The sequence below is a fragment of the Mus musculus genome, chromosome 1, assembly GCF_000001635.26.
Source record: "Mus musculus strain C57BL/6J chromosome 1, GRCm38.p6 C57BL/6J".
Classification (NCBI taxonomy): domain Eukaryota; kingdom Metazoa; phylum Chordata; class Mammalia; order Rodentia; family Muridae; genus Mus; species Mus musculus.
In genome coordinates, this window is record NC_000067.6 from 140,369,726 (window position 1) to 140,387,688 (window position 17,963).

The following is a 17,963-nucleotide window of genomic DNA, read 5'->3' on the forward strand; positions in this document are numbered from 1 at the left end:
TGGCAGTACAAAATAAATGTCCAACACTAAAGTTCTTATTCTTCTGGCACCATAAATACCTGTCTTTATAAAATGCTTTCAAAATGGAAATCTACTTAATACATACATATTAAGTACATCAAGAGGAAACAACAGCAAACATCAGCATAGTTTCCAAACCTTTAAAAGAAAAATTCTTCACACTTAAAAGCTTTTGTTCTGTCTATAGCCTTTTGTTCCATGATTATTCTAACAAGCACTAACTCTGAGATGTATATCATAATAACTTATTTAATAAACTGATAAAGTATGTTTTAGATGGTAACAGGTATATCTAAAAATTTTGGATTGATTGCCATTCTTGATATTTATATATTGCTAATCATACATTTAATGCTATAAGCTTTACTATAGTATTTGAAATCTATTCTAAGAACCTAAGAATCTATTCTAAGATCATTTTCTCTCATTATATATGTTAAGTATTATTGGTTTTAATCTTCTAAGAATAAAATATCTAACTCACACATTCAAGGCTCAAGAAATATTGCAGAATTGGTGGCAGAAAGCTTTTAAGAGCTAAAAGATCAGGTACTTGGTTGTGAGGTTGTGTGTCCTAGTAATATCAGCAACTCTGACAGTAAACTCTCACTAACTAGAATGCTTACACATAAACTAAACAATAGGGTACCAAAACACACATGAAAAAGTCCACAAGGTTTCAACTCTACACAATAAACTGTAGGCAACTGAAGAAAAGAGCAGGTGCAGGAGAGGTGGTCCTCTCCAGGGAGAGAATGCCAGTTGGTTGTTCACAGCTAAACAATCAACCCTGAAAACATACACACAAAAGTAACATTACATGGACTCACCAGGTTTTATTAAGAAATGTATATGTATCTACAAGCACTTATATGCTTGCTATAATAATTGAAGGAAAAACAGGCCATGATATTGGAGAGTGAATAGGGCTATACTCAAGGGATTAGAGGGAGGGAAGGGAAGAGAGAAATGTAATTAATATACACTTTCAAAAAACCCCACAAATAATACAATTTTTATATGTAATTTCTAGATTCAAACTAGGCTTTGCAAGAACTAGATTGCCATATTTATGTACCATTTATCTTGGTGATAATTTCAGTGCCTTTTCTGTCATGTATTTAGTTACAGTTTGACTAAGGACTAATATGCCCACGGTAATTGAAATGGTTGGAATATTTCTTTGCATCATATTGTATTTTGCCAGTAAGAATAACCTAACATTACACAGGTAGAATTGATAGCAAATTATCCCTTAGAAGGAGCAATCACTTCTGCTTCTAACGTGAAGGTGCAATTAAGTGCAATAAGTGTTTGATATGATTTTGAGAGGCACTTTGCTTGTTGTTGGATTTTGTTTATAGTTTTCTGCATAGTGGCATTCCATTAGTGCATGTTCCCTTTGTTCATTATAATTCAATTTTGCCCTGTGAATTCTCATGAGGCAGGCCCACTAGGAATTCCTAATGGCCAGTAAAACTCATGGATACTTCTAATACTTATTCATATTAACTAATTTAGGGAAGATAATTCACATATGCATCACTTAGTTTAGAAGATAACCTGAGATCTGAGAATTAATGAAACCGAATATAACTGAAAATATCTGTTTATTTTTACCCACAAACACATTATTCCTCTATACAATTTAACTATGAAAATTAGTCCTTAGTGGGGAAATTCATTCAGTTGCTGCAACACACACACACCAAGCAACTCCTGTTCCCCAACACACAATGAATCAGCCATGGTGTGGTTGGCATAACGTCTTTATTCAATGATGGCATTGAAGCACTTGTGTGAGGAACAGATCAAACCGTCTTAACCTGTGTTTATGTTGACTCTCACTGTGTGGTTTCAATTTAAAAAGAAAAATAAAGTAAGGATAGAGCGCTCGTACACTCCAACTAGGTAGTGCATTTGTACAATAATAGCCCCTTTTCTTGTTAAAGTGTGTGAATAGTTGAAGAGTTTTAAAGGGAGTGGAGTGAAGGTATACTTGATCGGTCCATTGGGAATGTATGTTTGGTAATATAATGCAGGTATGGACAGTGTAGATAAATTTCTTTGGGACACGATTAGATGGGCAGCCACTAATAAGAGGTTAGCACTAGATGAAAATGAACCAAATGTGAACTAGAAAATTCTCATGCTCTATTTGCAAAACGTTATGCCTTGTTTATACAGTACATTCACATGGTACAGGAAAGGATAATGTAACGGGATTCTTAAAGATGTTTGATCTTTAAGAGAGCAGGAATAAAATATAAAGCTGGCTTTCACATACATACATATACATATACATACACATAAGATACATAGACACACACAACACATACAACACACATACGTTTATGATTTCAAGACCTCAATATGGACTAGTGGATTAAGTATTTGACCTGAGTCAGAATTTCAAAGATGGAGTATTGATCTGGGCTAGAAAGAAAATGTCTTAAAGTCACAGATTATTGTTGATTATAAGTTGTAGCTGAAGCCTAGATAAAAGTCCTGACATGCAGTAGAACATTTTAAATCTCTCTTCTAGAAAATTTCTGTTGAAATTTGTTTTCATGTCTGGTGATTTGTATTTACTTACATTCAAGGAAGTTTTCAATTATAAACTTCTTTTAAGGGCTTCTAGTATAGGTTATTAGCAAGATATAAACTTCAGTTACAAAATAAAATATTGTATTAAAGAGAGGAGAGGGTGTATAGAATATTTGTGATTCATTTATTTATTGTTTTGTACTTACTATAGCCCCAGTAAGTACATAAAGAAGTGCAATTCATGTTACAAACTCTTTTGTGGGAGAAATGCATTTTATCCAGAATAAGAAATGTGAGCAGCAATACACAAGCATACAAATCTAACAGCTCCAGGGAGCTGCAAAATTTAATATGGATGAAGCAGTGGGTGATTTTATAACGGAGAAAGAAGCATACTACAAACTAAGCTGGTATTTAGAGTTAAAATTGTAAATCGTCATGTTACAATATACTACGGGCTTGGATTTCATTCTCTAGACAGTAGAAACAGAAATTTAGGAAGAACCTTGTACCCTAAAATGAAAGATAATTCAGAAATGAGTCCCATCAAGTCAGAGGCTATTTTAGGACATCATTAATGGTTCAAGGAAAAAAATCATTAAAAAAGAAATCATGTATTAAACTGAGATAATTGTTAGGAGATAAGTTACTATGAACTAAGTTTAAGTTTGTCCAGTTTTTCATAGAAACCGGGAAAGTAATTGTAATTGTTTGTGTACTGATAGAAAAATTATTAGTCTGTAAAGTAAAAGTATAATCTGACATCAGTAAAATAAGTTAAAACTGGAGGTTTTGAGAAGTCTGAGTCAGTATCAGTATGGAAAATCTGGACACGTTGTACATCTCTAAGTCCATGCAACCTCCTGCTGGTTTGTGCTAACTAGTCAGAATGATGAATTTATATATATGTAATTGTGTAAGGCAAGAACAGTGAGTATTGTGCTCAGGTCAGATACCCCCGTATCACTGTTCTCTTCCTCAGTTCCATTTCCATTCTGTTTGATTCCAACTCACTTGGTACCCCAGGGCAGAAGAAAGCCAAGAGGGAGCTATGGGCAGGATCTCCACTGCAATCTGACAGCCTTTGGAATGATAAGGGCAAGCACTTCCTCCCTTTCTGTGATAGCTTCCATGGCTATGCTTGGACTGAGGGCTGAAGGGCCCTCATGCAGTGGCTCAGGCTTTCTTCTCAGGGTCTTGCAAAGATGTGGGCTCCTATGATTCCCATCTGTTCCAGTCCCCTGTCACCCCAGTCACAGACTTTGTGAAGGTAAACCACTTAAAACAAGATCAGTATCCTTCCTTTTTTGCTGTATCTAACTCCATTAAACGACTGTCTTATAAGTAAAACAATTATGCTTGTTCTTAGCCTAGCACTCATTTTCTTTGCTTTCCTAATTTTTCCTCATGTGTTAGGCATGGGCTAAATATAGCCCCAAGCCTGCATGAAGCTAAGTGAATCCTTTGAGTCCTTTTCACTTAGCCTGAAATTCTGAGAAAGGTTTCATTTAACTCATAACATTCTATCCAGAAAAGATCTCCAGTTGCTCCCATTTCCCAGCTGCACCTTACTATCTTTCATTTGATATAACATGACAGACATTTTAACATCTTAGCACCTAGGAAGTAGATAATGTAGCACAATGCTTTGGGGATATGGGCATACTTATACCACAGTAATGTACTGAAATAGTGAACCCTCAATGAATATTGACAACTTTTCATTTATATCTAGTGTTAAATGATAACTGGAAAGTGTAGGCAATCCAGTTTTCTGATAGTTTTTCCAGTGCATAGATCTCTTCATACATTAAATTCTGAGGATTTGCTGTGAGACATAGTATTGGTCTGTAAGACTAGGTATTTCACAAAGGAAAAGGTGACTCTGTCATACTGGCCTGAAGTCTGAAAGTCCTGTTAGGTAGCTTGATTGATTTGCCTTATTCAAGGTCTCCATGTTGGTTCACATTATAATAAGAAAATGTTGAGACAAAAAGCCAGGGATATTCACATGCTCGCTCTGTGAAAAACTGACCCAAGTGAAACTAACGGGAATACCACAAAGGTGATATTCTTTTCCTTCAAAGTCAATCCTTACCTAAGGTTTGATTCATCTCCCCATTAAGGCTCTGTACAGAGAATCCAGCTTCCAGTACAGGGCAAGCATATGCAGACCATACCCAGACCTTAAGTATCAAGGTAACTTTAATGAGTGCCTTTATCATCTGCATAATTCAAAGGTTTCCACAACCTTAAGATCTCTGTGACTGTTTTAATATTGTCATAGCATTTCTTGAAATTAAGAGGACCCACATATTTATTATTCACTGGGCTCTGACAATTATGTATTCAGTCCTTATTAATTTCACAGTGGTGATAGGGAGAAAAGAATATACGTGATTAAATGATCTTAAATTTCTATTAAATTTTAAAATAATGCTAATTAACCAACTTGTAACTAGATTTACAAAAGATCTGAGATACCTTACAAGGAGCTAGCAGATTTGTGATAGTGGAAACAAATTGTGGCAATTTATCCTGGCGTCTTGTAAGAGTACTTTATTTATTAGTAACTTCTTTTAGAGCCTATTATGGATAAATCTTACATACACTATGTCTGGTCTACTTTGGATACTTACTTTAGTTCTACAAGTACAAAACCATAGAGCACAATTCTGTTAAATTAGTTTATAAGTCATTTCTACATTCCTCTACAGATTCAATAATATGTAAATGAAGGTGTCTGTATTACTAGAGAAATTCTGAGTCCTGGAAGTTCTCTGACATTTGCTTTTATTCAACATTTATTTATAGGGAAATATCTGGGAGCAGATTTTACGAATTCCATTCATCTTGGAAATAATCAATGCAGTCCCCTTCATCATCTCAGTAAGTATTAGCATCTTAAAAAGGATTATTTGTCACTAGATTTAAATAAATTTTATGTGTCTAAATACTTCTACATAATAAAAGCTAAAAGGCATGGATTCAGACTTTGAATAAAGTCACTAGGATGACTGAATTGTATAGTTAAGTGAAATCTAGTATGTTTCAGTATAATAACTTAATGAAACCTACTAGAGAATTATACAGCGCAGAGGTATCACTTGAACAAATGCCAGTATTGTTTAAAGATCCTTAAAATTATATCATTTATATTGTTTAAAGATAGAAACCCATCATATGAGATATTTACCCCATCTTTATACTGTGAGCATGTTCAAATCTAGTTTCTCTATGGAATTTACCCAGTTTTGTTCTTCACTAGAGCCAAGTGGCCAGCTCTTCCTCAAAGTGCTCAGTTTCCCTTGCAATAATTCTGTTAAATTAATTTATAAGTTGATACTTAAGGGCTAGGTATGAACTGAATATGCTTGCCCTGTATTGGAAGCTGGATCCTCTGTAGCAGCCCTATGCTACAGTTGTTCTGTTCCACTGTCATCTCATATGTTTGTATCCATGAGGATCTCACTCGTCAAATTAGGTTCTAGTATCAATTTGATATAGCGATGATGTTTGAAATTAGGGGTGTTTAGACTTTTCTTGAAAAAAAAAAGAGAAAACAAGTCATTATTTGAAGCTGCTCTTCACTTCTTATATTTTAATTTGAGTGACTCATCTACACAGAGAGCTGGAACTAGATTAAATGAAGAGTTCACTGAATATACAAGTACAAGTGACTGCAGTTTCTCAACATCATTTAAATTGGTTGAATCTTAAGACAGCCTTGTAACACGCTACCACCTCAGGTAGAGGAATAGCAATGTTAAAAAAAAAAAAAAAAACCACATGAGAAGACTTAATAATAGAATCAGCATGGTTGTGTCTGACATCTGTGAAATGTCTTACTTTATGAGCCTGTAATAATTTCCTCAAGAAAGACTTTAGCAATGAGTAAAGACTATTCATTAGTGTTGATTTTAAAGTATTTGGTGCTGTTTTAAATCTTTTCTTTATTTTTATTAACTTTTATTCTGTTTTACATTTCTTTTTAATCTACTTGATATAATTTCTTCCTGTGAGATAAAAGTTTAGAGGTTTTTCTTGCTTATTTTTCAGATATTCTGGCCCACCTTAAGAAATCTATTTGTTCCAGTTTTTCTAAATTGTTGGCTTGCCAAACATGCCTTGGAAAATATGATTGTAAGTAATAGCAGTAAGGTTTAAAACAAAAATATGTTCATGTCCACTATGTTTTTCTTATTCTCAGTGTTTCCATAGAAGGAGAAGGGTATTTGGCCTCTCATCTGGTCCTTTGACATTCTGTCTACTCTTGTATATTTGCATAATATGCAGGATTTATCATTATAGTTATTGAAATTTCAAATGTTTTCATTTTTAAACTTTCACCATAATTCACTGTTTTAAATAGTTTTATTTAAATATTTAGCAGTAAACTACTGTTGCCAGATAAGGCCCCTTCAGCTCCTTCAGTCCTTCCCCTAACTCCTCAATTTGGTTCCCTGGTCTCACTCCAATGGTTGTCTGCGATCATCTGTATCTGTATTTGTGAGGATCTGGCAGTCTCTCAGGAGACAGCTGTATCAGGCTCCTGTCAGCAAGCACTTCTTGGCATCAGCAGTAGTGTCTGAGTTTGGTGTCTGCATGTGGGATCAATCCCCAGGTGGGGCAGTCTCTGGGTGGCCTTTCCTTCAGTCTCTGTTCCACTCTTTGTCCCTTTCTTTTCTTTAGAGATGAGCAATTCTGGGTTAAAATTTTTGAGATGGGTGGGTAGCACCATCCCTTAACCTGGGGTGCCATGCCTAACCTCTGGATTTGGTCTCCACAGGTTCGGTTCTCCCTCCCCTTTGTGGGGTATATGCAACACCTGAGTTTCATGCTGTAATTCGCTCAGTTCAAATAATACTCCTGATATCAATAGCTACTACCTGTAGCACACATAACCTACTTACCATTTCTTGAAACATGTAAAACATGTAAAACATGTTTCCTGTGAAACATCAGTCACTCGAAATAGGGGTTGAAGAGTGTCAAAGGAAGATCTTATCATGGTAGAGAGACATCTGGGTGGGTGGGGGAGTACCCTCCTAGAGGCAGGGTAAGAGGGAATGGGATAGGGGAGATCTGAGAAGGGGATAACATTTGAAATGTAAATAAAGAAAATATCCAATAAAAGAAAAAAAAAAGTTCTGCTGAGGTTCACTGACAAGAGAAAACAATCTAAGGGTTGGGAAGCCGGGAAGTCTTGGGGCCTTGGGCTCCACACCACTGGAAGTAGCCATCCTGAATTACTCTTTACAGTCAACCTCTTAATAAGGCCGATTGCAAGCCAACCACCTGCAGCAGTAGACCCAAATCTGGTCCTGACAAGCTCTGAACCAGTGTTGACCCCATCCTGAAGACCTTACATCCAACTGGCCAGTCACAGGGAACATCATTTCAAGAACTTCCCCCTAAGCAACCACATCCCCTCTTGGTCAAGGATGTCAAAAATCTTCCAAATACTGAATGTTTACAAGCCCGAACTTACCACCTCTTGTTGATTGTGTTATAAGGCTAGCCCCTAGCCCCTTTTATGATGGCATTGGGTTAATAGCTAAGTATGTTTCTGAAAGGGACTCTATGCGCAGATGGTCACAGGAATGCCCAGCTTTAATCCTCCAGACTATATCAGGACAGGGTATGTCTGGGGAATGTCCCCTTGTCACATCAACACTCTTGCAATCCAACCATTCCCATAATCAATTCCAAATGCATTATTCCTTCAGAACAGGCGTGGTGGACCTGTTCTGTGGGACTGACCCCGTGTATATGGAGAAATTCTCAGTTTCTCTACCCTGAGGGGGCTCTGTATATTGGTTCAATTAGTGCCCCGCATAACCTATTATTTGGAAGAAGCAGTGCTAAGAGCTTTAGTAGGGCACGTTGAGGATGACCTTATGAGACAATAGAGAGAACCCATCTCTTTAACCTTAGCTTTCATTCACGGGCAGGTCAAATTCTAGCCAAAGCTGTCACTGGAATAGCTGCACTAACATTACAGGCAAGAATTAAAGGCGGACATAGATGAGGACATTCGGCACCTAGACAAATCCATCTTTCATTTGGAGTGCAATGTCGACTCCCTTGCTGAAGAAGAGTTACAGAATAGGCGAGAATTGGACTTAATCTTCCTACAACAGGGAGGACTATGTACCACTTTACATGAAAAGTGTTCTTTTCTATGCAAACCATTCTGAAATTATTAAAAAATCATTGGCTAAATTTAGGGAAAGTATAGGCCGACACCAGATGGAATGGGAAGATTCCAAAAGTTGGTACCACTTACTATTTCATTCCTCCCCTGGGGTTAACAACTCATATTTCCACTCTAATGGGACCCTTAGTTATTCTTTTGCTTCTCCTTATCTTTGAACCATGCATTATAAACAAACTTTCACAAAATATAAAACAGAGATTGGGAACTATTCAGTTGATGGCGATGAGGTCACATTACCAACAAATAAGGAGAAACCAGATTCCAAAGAACCCAAGATTGGCCTCTAAAGCCACGAGTACAAGGGGAGAATGAAGAGGCCAAAGTAGTAGAATAGTTTCATCTTACTCTCTTAACTCCATTTTAAGTTACTTGTCCTCAGAGTGACATGACCCCTAACTCTGGGCTCTGGGAAAGGGATCACAAAGTGTTCTCAGCAGTTGGAAATAGACATAACAACTGTGGCCAGTTCACAATAACAGGATAGACTGGTCACAATAACAGGATGAGTTAAGAAAACAGGAGTCCATCCCAGATCAAGATGTCCCTTTTAGATGTGTGGTCTCTCCTTGTGGTTTGCATCAATCAGTGTAAAGGCCAACATTGCTTTACTGACTTACCCAATCGTGTAACACCAATGCTTGAAAGCCCCTACCTGTAACTTCTTCATTATATAAACCCTAAGTCCCTAGACCTGGGTATCACTTTCTTAACCTGTTGCATCAGGAAGGTTTGTGACCTGAGTCTAAACTCAAATAAAGACTCTCGTGTGTTTGCATTGGAACTCTGGTCCCTGGTGGTCTTTTGGGGGTTTCCAGATCTGGGCATAAAAGAGGTTTATACGCAACACCTGAGGTTCATACTGTAGTTTGCTCAGTTCAAGTAATAATAATCCTGATATCAATAGCTACTCCCTGTAGAACACATAACCTCTTTCCTCTTTCTTGAGCTGGTCATTGCATGCCTACTGTTTTTCTTAGCAGACTTCTGTGTCTGACCATCTTTCACATGCTGCTTCTCCACTGCTATCTAAATCTTGCCTTCACGTCACACTAACCTCTCATGTACTCTTTGCAAGTACACCATTCCTACAGTGAGTTTCCTGGTCTCAGTATCTATTGAAAATCAGAGTCTGAGAGTATGTGACCCCTCAGCCTGGCATCTTACATGTTTGCAAAGCCAGTACTACTTGATGAGGTTGCCAATTTGTGCCTTTTCCAAGCTGGGGAAACAGCTGCTTTGTGTGCTGACCCTGGAGAGAGCCTCTGGTTGCTCTCTGCGGTGCTAATCTGCTTAACAATTACAGCTGCTTTTTAGCAGCCTGGACTTCAACTTTAAGTTCAGTTCTTTCACCCTTAAATGACACATTTTAAAACAACAACAACAAAAAAAAAATGAAAAAAAAAAAAACCTTTCTGTTCCAGTTCATGCACTTCAAAATAACCTACACAAGAACAGTCAATATTACTACAGTGTCCCTGTCTGTATTTTATTATGTCTTACACTTTCCTGTACTAAACATATTGGTCTATTGATTTAAAATTCAGACTCATTAAGGTATCAGGGCATAAGCAACTGGCTTCTAGATTTGCCTTCAGAATATCATACCAATGGCCTCCAGCTCTGTTCTCTATATAGTTCTTTTTCCCCTGTGAAATCTTGTAAGTTGGAGCCTGTGTTCTTCAACACTGCCACCAGAAAAGCTCATTAAGTTCTGCTTAAAACATTTAGAAGTTCTCTGGCCCAGAATTGAAGGCTGTCACACATTAGTTTGTAAATTAATACAAAGCCATTAGATATACATTATCTGATTTATCAAATTAACAACCCAACTGTTTTGTGTTTGTTTGTTTGTTTTTTTGTTACTGTAATCAAACACCTAATACAAAAGAGATTAATGAAGAAAGGGCTTATTTGGTTTATAGTTTATAGTTCTAGAAGCTATTCCATCAAGGTGTGGAAGGTCTGGCCAGCATTACATGATTTGTAACATTGTTTTTGTAGTCAGTAAGCAGGGAGTGAACAGGAAATGGGATTAAGCTATCTTAAGTCTAAAGGTCCCAAGTGATTGATTTTTTTCAGCAAGGATCCATATTCTATGGATTCCACTACAGGGCTAGATCAGTGGGGGAAGACATCTACTACCAATCTTGACCACTTGAGTTCTATCCGTGTTGACTGAAGGAAAGACTGAATTCCTGCGAGTTGTTGTCCAACTTTCATACAAGAACCATGATACATATGCACATGCACTCAGAGAGGAGACATAGTATTCATATGTGCACACACATGTACACATACACCCTTAACACACACACACACACACACACACACACACACACACACACACACACAAAAGCTATACATTTTAAATAAAAGGATATATTTTTCACAACTTTGGAGATTTGTGTACCAGCTAGAGACCAAATGTTGAAACACATGAAGTCTCCACAGCAGACGTACTGAATACTAAGACTTTAACGAGCATTGGATTGAATTTCTCTGATATTGTCTTTATCTTAAAAGAAGGTAATTTAGTTGCAATCTTCCTGTGGAAATATTCACACACACATACACACACACACATACATACATATGACATGCATGGTATTGTATCTTTTGTGTGTAGTGTTTAGTAATATTGATCGCATTTCTTGGAAATTACACTTGTTAGCATTAGCACTTGTTTTTCACTCAAATGACCTTTAAGCAGACATTATGTCAGAAGCTTTGGCTAAAGACTTGTTAGAATAACATTTGAGCATTTGCAGCAGATGAAAGTTTCAAAGTACTTATCTGAAGTAAGTCCACATTTCTTAGGAAAGCACAGGGCCAATGGTAGCAATGGGTGGGTAAACATGTCCTGTGGAACAGCGCCTGCTGTCTTCCCTGACCCGAAGAATACCCATTTGACTGAATAAATTGCTAATGAAAAAAACTGCTCCCAGAATCAAATAAATTTTGGGGCATGACTATGTAATTAGCTGTTGGAAAAAATAACCTCTCAATGTCAGGAACTCTCAGTCAGTAACAGCCCATTTACAATGCTAGTTTAGGCTCCCCAGGCCACTGCAGTATGGTAGCTTGCTTTTTCAGCTTGCAGTGGATGGTGAAGTTCCTACTGTTTTTCTGATCATTGGCTCCTCTGCTCCAGGATTCTAAAGAATGAGAGGTGAAATTCTGACCAATAAACATAGGTATTTGTTTTCATAACAGACTTGGGCAGTCTTGTTTAATGCACCACAGAAAGCTACAATGACGACCTGAGGTCATTTTCTTAAGGACATTAATTTTCTCGTACTTCCACAAATATAATATGAATGAGACTGAATTCTTAAAATTTTGAGATTAACAGAAAATTGTGAGAAAAATATTGAAGAATCCAAAATATGCCTTATGAACTTAATATTTTAATTATTTCTATATTTTAATAACTTTTTTATTTAAAATTGTCACATACTGTGAAGTGGATAAATTGCTTTGCTATTAAATATTTCATTTTAAAAATATTTAATCAATATTCCTAAAGTGTTATTTAGAGACATCAATTTTGAACTATTATTATATTGCACATTTTATTTTAATAGTAGTAAATATAATTATTTTATTTAACAAATACAAATTTACAATAAATATAAGCATATGGAACTACTAGTGTCCATTTCAGTTGATTTAAAATGATTAAATTCTGATGTTTTTCAGTAACTGCTTATTTTATGAATGTATATAGACATGAATAGTAATAACATACTTTGGTATATTGATTTGTTTTTCAAGTTATCTTATATTGTCTGAGGAGTACTACATGTGTCTGTTCAACATATACATCTTAATTCATATTTATTTTAAAATTAGTACTACTGAAAAACTACTAATATTTGTTAAAGGAAATGTTTTCCTTTCCTATATTACAGACTCCTCTAATTCTCGTAATTGTCTATTAGTGAGTTTTAATTTTACTTCCAGTTACCATTTACTGCTTCCTTCATTGATAAATATTTTTTCTGAAACTCTGCATTTGTTTTGTCTGTGAGAAGTCATTAACATTGAAAGAGGTGTTTATCTGGGTTTTTTTTTTTTGGGGGGGTGTTTGTCTGGTTGGTTTGTTTTGTTTCTGTTTTTGTCTTTGAGATGGACTTTGGCTATACAGCCCAACCTGAGTTTGAACTCACAATTTCCCTTTCTTAGGCTCTTGCATACTAAGGCCTGCACCATCATACAGTGTGTGATGTGCCTGGGATTTATAACTGCAACATGTATTCTGCTTTCTGCAAACCAAGTGAGCTGAATCTTAGCACTTTATGGTTCTTTCCATTTTCTATCTTTGTAATATGAATTGTACCATAAATTATGTCTAGATCCATATAAAATGATAAGATACTGCTAAGTTCATTTAAACATATAAATTATGTATAGTGGATACTTGACAATTAATCTCAAGTGTATTTAGTATTTATCAAGATTTATAATATGCTTCTCTTTTATTCTAGAATGATCTCCATAGAGCCATTCAGCGTACACAGTCTGCAATGTTTAATCAAGTTTTGATTTTGATATCTACTTTACTATGCCTTATCTTCACTTGGTAAGACCATATATAACTTCCCTCTTATTTTTTATATTTTTAAATTTTTTTATGGGGAACTGTATTATAAATCAATTTCATCAATATTTGGCTATTATAAATTAAGCTTTACTGTAATACATAAAAAGTTCATCTACAGAATTAAAATGAAGTTTTTTTCTTAGTTTTACAGACAAAACAAGAAAGCACATGTATCATGTGACTTTGGGATTTACTGAAACTTTGACATTTTCTCAAAGGTAAACAGCTAAGTCACAAGGATTTGGCCCATATGGCATGGTTGTCAAACACCTATTTTTCCTTCAAATCATTGACATACAGGCAGCCTCCTCCCTCTGTTTTCTTTAGAGCAGAAACATTCTTGAAGATACCCTTTATACCTATCACTCGCCACATACACCTCTGTGTCTGCACATTGTTTTACTGTGACCTGCTGGGATGCATTATTAGAGAAAGATCCTTTTAATGGATTAAAAGGGAGAGCTAAAGAGAGAAATTCTTAATACTGTATGGGAGCATTACCTGTCCCTATGGGAGCATTACCTGTCAATCAAAAGCTGACGGCCTATTAGCTGAGGCAGGAAATAGAAGCATCACATAGAGAGACAAATAAAATTCTGATAAAGACTGAAGAGTAGGAGATCCACCCTGAACTCTAAGGTAACTGAACACATGAAACCAAGAAGAGGTAACCAACCATATGACTAGAATATACACAGAAGGCAGACATAGGCTAGAATGAACAAGTTACGTAAGGTACAGGCTAGTCAGGAAATGAGCCAAAGCTCATGGCCTAGGTTTTTATTCATAAATAATTAAGTCTCAGAGTTATATATTTGGGAACAAAGAAGCAGAGTGAAAAAGCCCGTGGTTACAAAGCAGTGGCAAGACTCTTGGCTTTGAACTCTGAGGCCTGGCACTTTGGGTTATTATGACTTGAATTTATTTTCTCTTTTGGAAGTCATGCTTAATATTGCAGAATGTTCCAATGTGAAATGGAGTTAGGCTCAGTCTAAACATACACAGCTACATCTGCTAGATACAAACATTCCTATAGATGTGTGTATGCAGACATGGGTATAATGTGAGTTTGTGTGTGTGTGTGTGTGTGTGTGTGTGTGTGTGTGTGTGTGTGTGTATGTGTGTGTGAGAAAGAGAGAGGGGGAGGGGAGGGGAGGCGAAGGTAGAGAGGGAGAGGGGGAGAAAGGGAGAGAGGGAGAGAGCTAATGAGCTATTTTGAATTAATAGTATGTGGTTAATAATAAGTTGATCTTGAATATGTTTATTTTCGACTTTTATGCTCTGAAAACTCTTATTAAACTAAGAGATTCCCGAAGCAATGCCACGAAGAACTCTTAATTGAAAGAATAATCACATTATTTTAATAATAATTTTTACCTTAATGAATTTATGAAATTAAAATCTCTATGGGGAAAGAGTAATTTTTCTGAGGTTGGATAATTTCTTAAGGAAAAAAATCAGTAATTGCTAGGTACAATATAATATGAATTTGGTAAAGACATATTGTGTCTAGGGATTGTAGCTCAGTTTTACAATCGTTGATGACTACTCAATGCAGGAAAAAATAAATATGTAATTTTGGGTTATGTAGAAGTATATCTATTGTTAATGAACATCTTTTCGTGTTATAATCCCTCTTTGAATACTAAGGCCAGAAATTCATAGTGCTTTTCTTATCTGATCCATGAAACTATAATGAAAACATTTTGATGGTGGTGGGATGGCTCAAGGCTTAGGGAAGCTGCTGTAACAGCACCTCCTTCCCACCAACTTGGTAGCTCAAAAACATTAGTAACTATATTTCCATGGAATCCAGCACCTGCTTCTGGCCTTCAGCAACACCATTCACGCATGATCTATATACACATATGAAGTCAAAACTAGTATACATTATTTACTTAATTGTGTGTGTGTGTGTGTGTGTGTGTGTGTGTGTGTGTGTGTCTAACTTAATACATTCTTTGTAATTCAAACCTAGAAGATTCAGGAATATATTTTGTTGCATTGGCTGTATTCTTAAAAACAAAACAAAACAAAACAAAACTCACAATCCTGAGATTACCTGTTTTAGAAAGCTGCTATCTAGCTCTAAAACACATGTAGGCCTCACAATTACTAACATTACAAAGCACGATTATTAAGCATCTGCCTATGAGGGACGCAAGCTCAGTGCCAAACTGAAATAGGCATTAAGCTGCTGACCCATTCTTTCCAGAAAATGTGCTGAAGTGTTTTTCCCATCATTGTAATGGAATTGGACTCATCTGTCCACATGCTGGCTCCCTACCCCTCTTCAATCAGTGATGCTCGCTGTGGAGACAGCTGGCCATTGCAATTCATCCTGCATCTTGGTAACAAAGCAATTGTAACTGATACATCCGGGAATCAACTGCATGACTTTAGCTCAATTATCAATATATTCTAACCAGTAATAAGTACTATAATTGATAATACTTTTGCTGTTTCTAATTTTACATTTATGGAATTATTTTTTCAAGTTCTTTGCCAAAAACTTTAGTTTTTTGTTTTTGTTTTGTTTTTTCTTTTTTTGTTTTTTAATTCATATGCATAGTTTCACATTCTTATTCCATAGAGCTGTAACACAAAGATTTGCACAAATGGATATTTTTTTCTGGTTGTAGTCCAATGTAAAAATTTCAATCTACTCTCTAAGTCTTTGTCAGTAAGAAAAAGATCCATTTATTTCTGTGCTCTGGCCTTAATTGTAGTTTACACATTTAGTTCAATAGCATTTGGCCCTTTCTTCTTCATGTATTAATGAATGTTGGAGAGATGTTGCTCTTAAGTTGTTGGGTTCTGCTCGTCTGGTTGGGAAATTGTCACTTGGGATTTGAGAAGGCAAATTTGGACTTGAACAATAATTAATTAAGTTCTGATATAGCCTCACGGAATCTCCAAAGAATTATGAGTATGGAAATAGAAAGCTAAAAAAAAAAAGGCAGAAATGAAAATTCTCCTAAGTGTGATGTTTGAGCTTTTGTTTCATGTAGAATTACAGACTTGATGAGTAAAGTATGATTCTAAATGATATTTAGATATCTGTCATGTAATATTGCAGTATTTTATTTTAAATAAGTAATAAGTAGTTAGATATCTTAAATTCAGCAGAGTTTTAAAAACTGTCGTATTTTTCAGAATATCTGTGACACTTGGAACACTGCTGTGCAAGGAGGAAGCCCACAGAGCAGGTCCCACTTGGGTTCTCTGTGTCCTATATCCAAAGTATATTGTATTAATGAGCAACAGCATCTTTATGTTTAATTCTAAAGGGCAATTTAGCAGTAACAATAGCCTTTTTGATGAGGGAGCCTCTACAGGCTGCCTCAACAAACAACTCAAGGAACAGTGTTCTGCCCTCAGCACTGAGAATTCGGTTGAAAGCCACTTCAGCTCTACTATATAGCCATCACTTTTCAGTTTGTTCATGAAATGATAGTTTTCTATATGGGTTTTATGTGTATCCTTAATTGTGGTTGGCCATTCGTCCATACTTTAAATTTCTCCTATGCTATATCTTCATCTACCATTTAAACTCCCCCCTCATATTATTACAGTATTGCCTTCTTTCTCTACACATTAGAACACTTTTCTTTAGTTTGAGATCATTTTTGAACTCTTCCAACTAGTTTCATTGCGTATAGGTATAAGTATAGGTATAGGTATAGGTATAGGTATAGGTATAGGTATAGGTATAGGTATAGGTATACCTATGTGTGTGTGTATTTTTTGTATATATATATATATATATATATATATATATATATATATATGTGTGTGTGTGTGTGTGTGTGTGTGTGTGTGTGTGTGTGTGTGTATATGTATGCTCTATAAGATTTTATCTTTATGATACACATACAAGAAAGAAAATATGGAGTATAGTATTTGTCCTTACAGACCTGGGTCACCTTACTCACATACTTCCCCAGTTTACTATGCTTTCCTACGAATTTCATTTTTGTTAATGATAGAAAGAACATTGTTGCATGAATGTCCTACAGTTTATTATCCATCTGTTGATGATGAACACCTCATCTGATTTCATTTCTTTGATCTTATGAACAAAGCAGTGCTAAATCCAAATAAAATTTCTATGTCAGGATGTGAAGCCCATTGGCTGTATTTCCAGAAATGATACATGTAGGTCATATAGCAATTCTAATGCTTTCCACCATTTCTGCAATGTCTTTACATCTACCAACCATGCACAAGATTTTTCCTTCCCCATATCCTTACCAGCATTTAATGTTATTTGTTTTCTTGATATCTTACTTGGGCAAAATGGAATTTTACAGTGCCTTTAATTTGCATTTCCAAGGGACTAATGATATCCAACACTTAAAATGGTTATTATTAGCCCTTACAATTTCTCCTTTTGAGAATCACTGTATAATTTCATCTTTCTTTCTTTCTTTTTTTTTTTGATTGTGTATTTGTTGTATTGATGTTTAACTTTTAAATCCCATATGAAATTTAGGTATTAATTTTCTATCAGTTGTATAGCTGGGCTTCCTACTTGACAGATCATTTCCTTTATGGTACGAACTTTTTCAA

The 17,963-nt window shown here is 35.8% G+C and overlaps 1 protein-coding gene across 21 annotated transcripts in view; it reads left to right on the top strand.

Moving 5' to 3' along the window:
• The window catches only part of Kcnt2 (potassium channel, subfamily T, member 2), a 368,389-nt gene that overhangs the window by 124,069 nt on the left and 226,357 nt on the right, over nt 1–17,963 (top strand). For 13 of the 21 annotated variants that reach the window (XR_001784498.1, XR_001784494.1, XR_001784492.1 and 10 more), the window contains exons 6-9: nt 5,383–5,457; nt 6,628–6,711; nt 13,276–13,370; nt 13,535–13,609. Coding sequence is in view for 16 of the 21 variants with exons in the window: in XM_011247999.2 (XP_011246301.1) it covers nt 5,383–5,457; nt 6,628–6,711; nt 13,276–13,370; nt 13,535–13,609 (329 nt within the window). In the remaining 5 variants the exon portion in view is untranslated. Of the gene's footprint in view, nt 1–5,382; nt 5,458–6,627; nt 6,712–13,275; nt 13,371–13,534; nt 13,610–17,963 lie in introns of those variants that run through there. The other 8 variants (XM_006529572.3, XM_017320509.1, XM_006529565.3 and 5 more) reach the window with 2 other exon arrangements.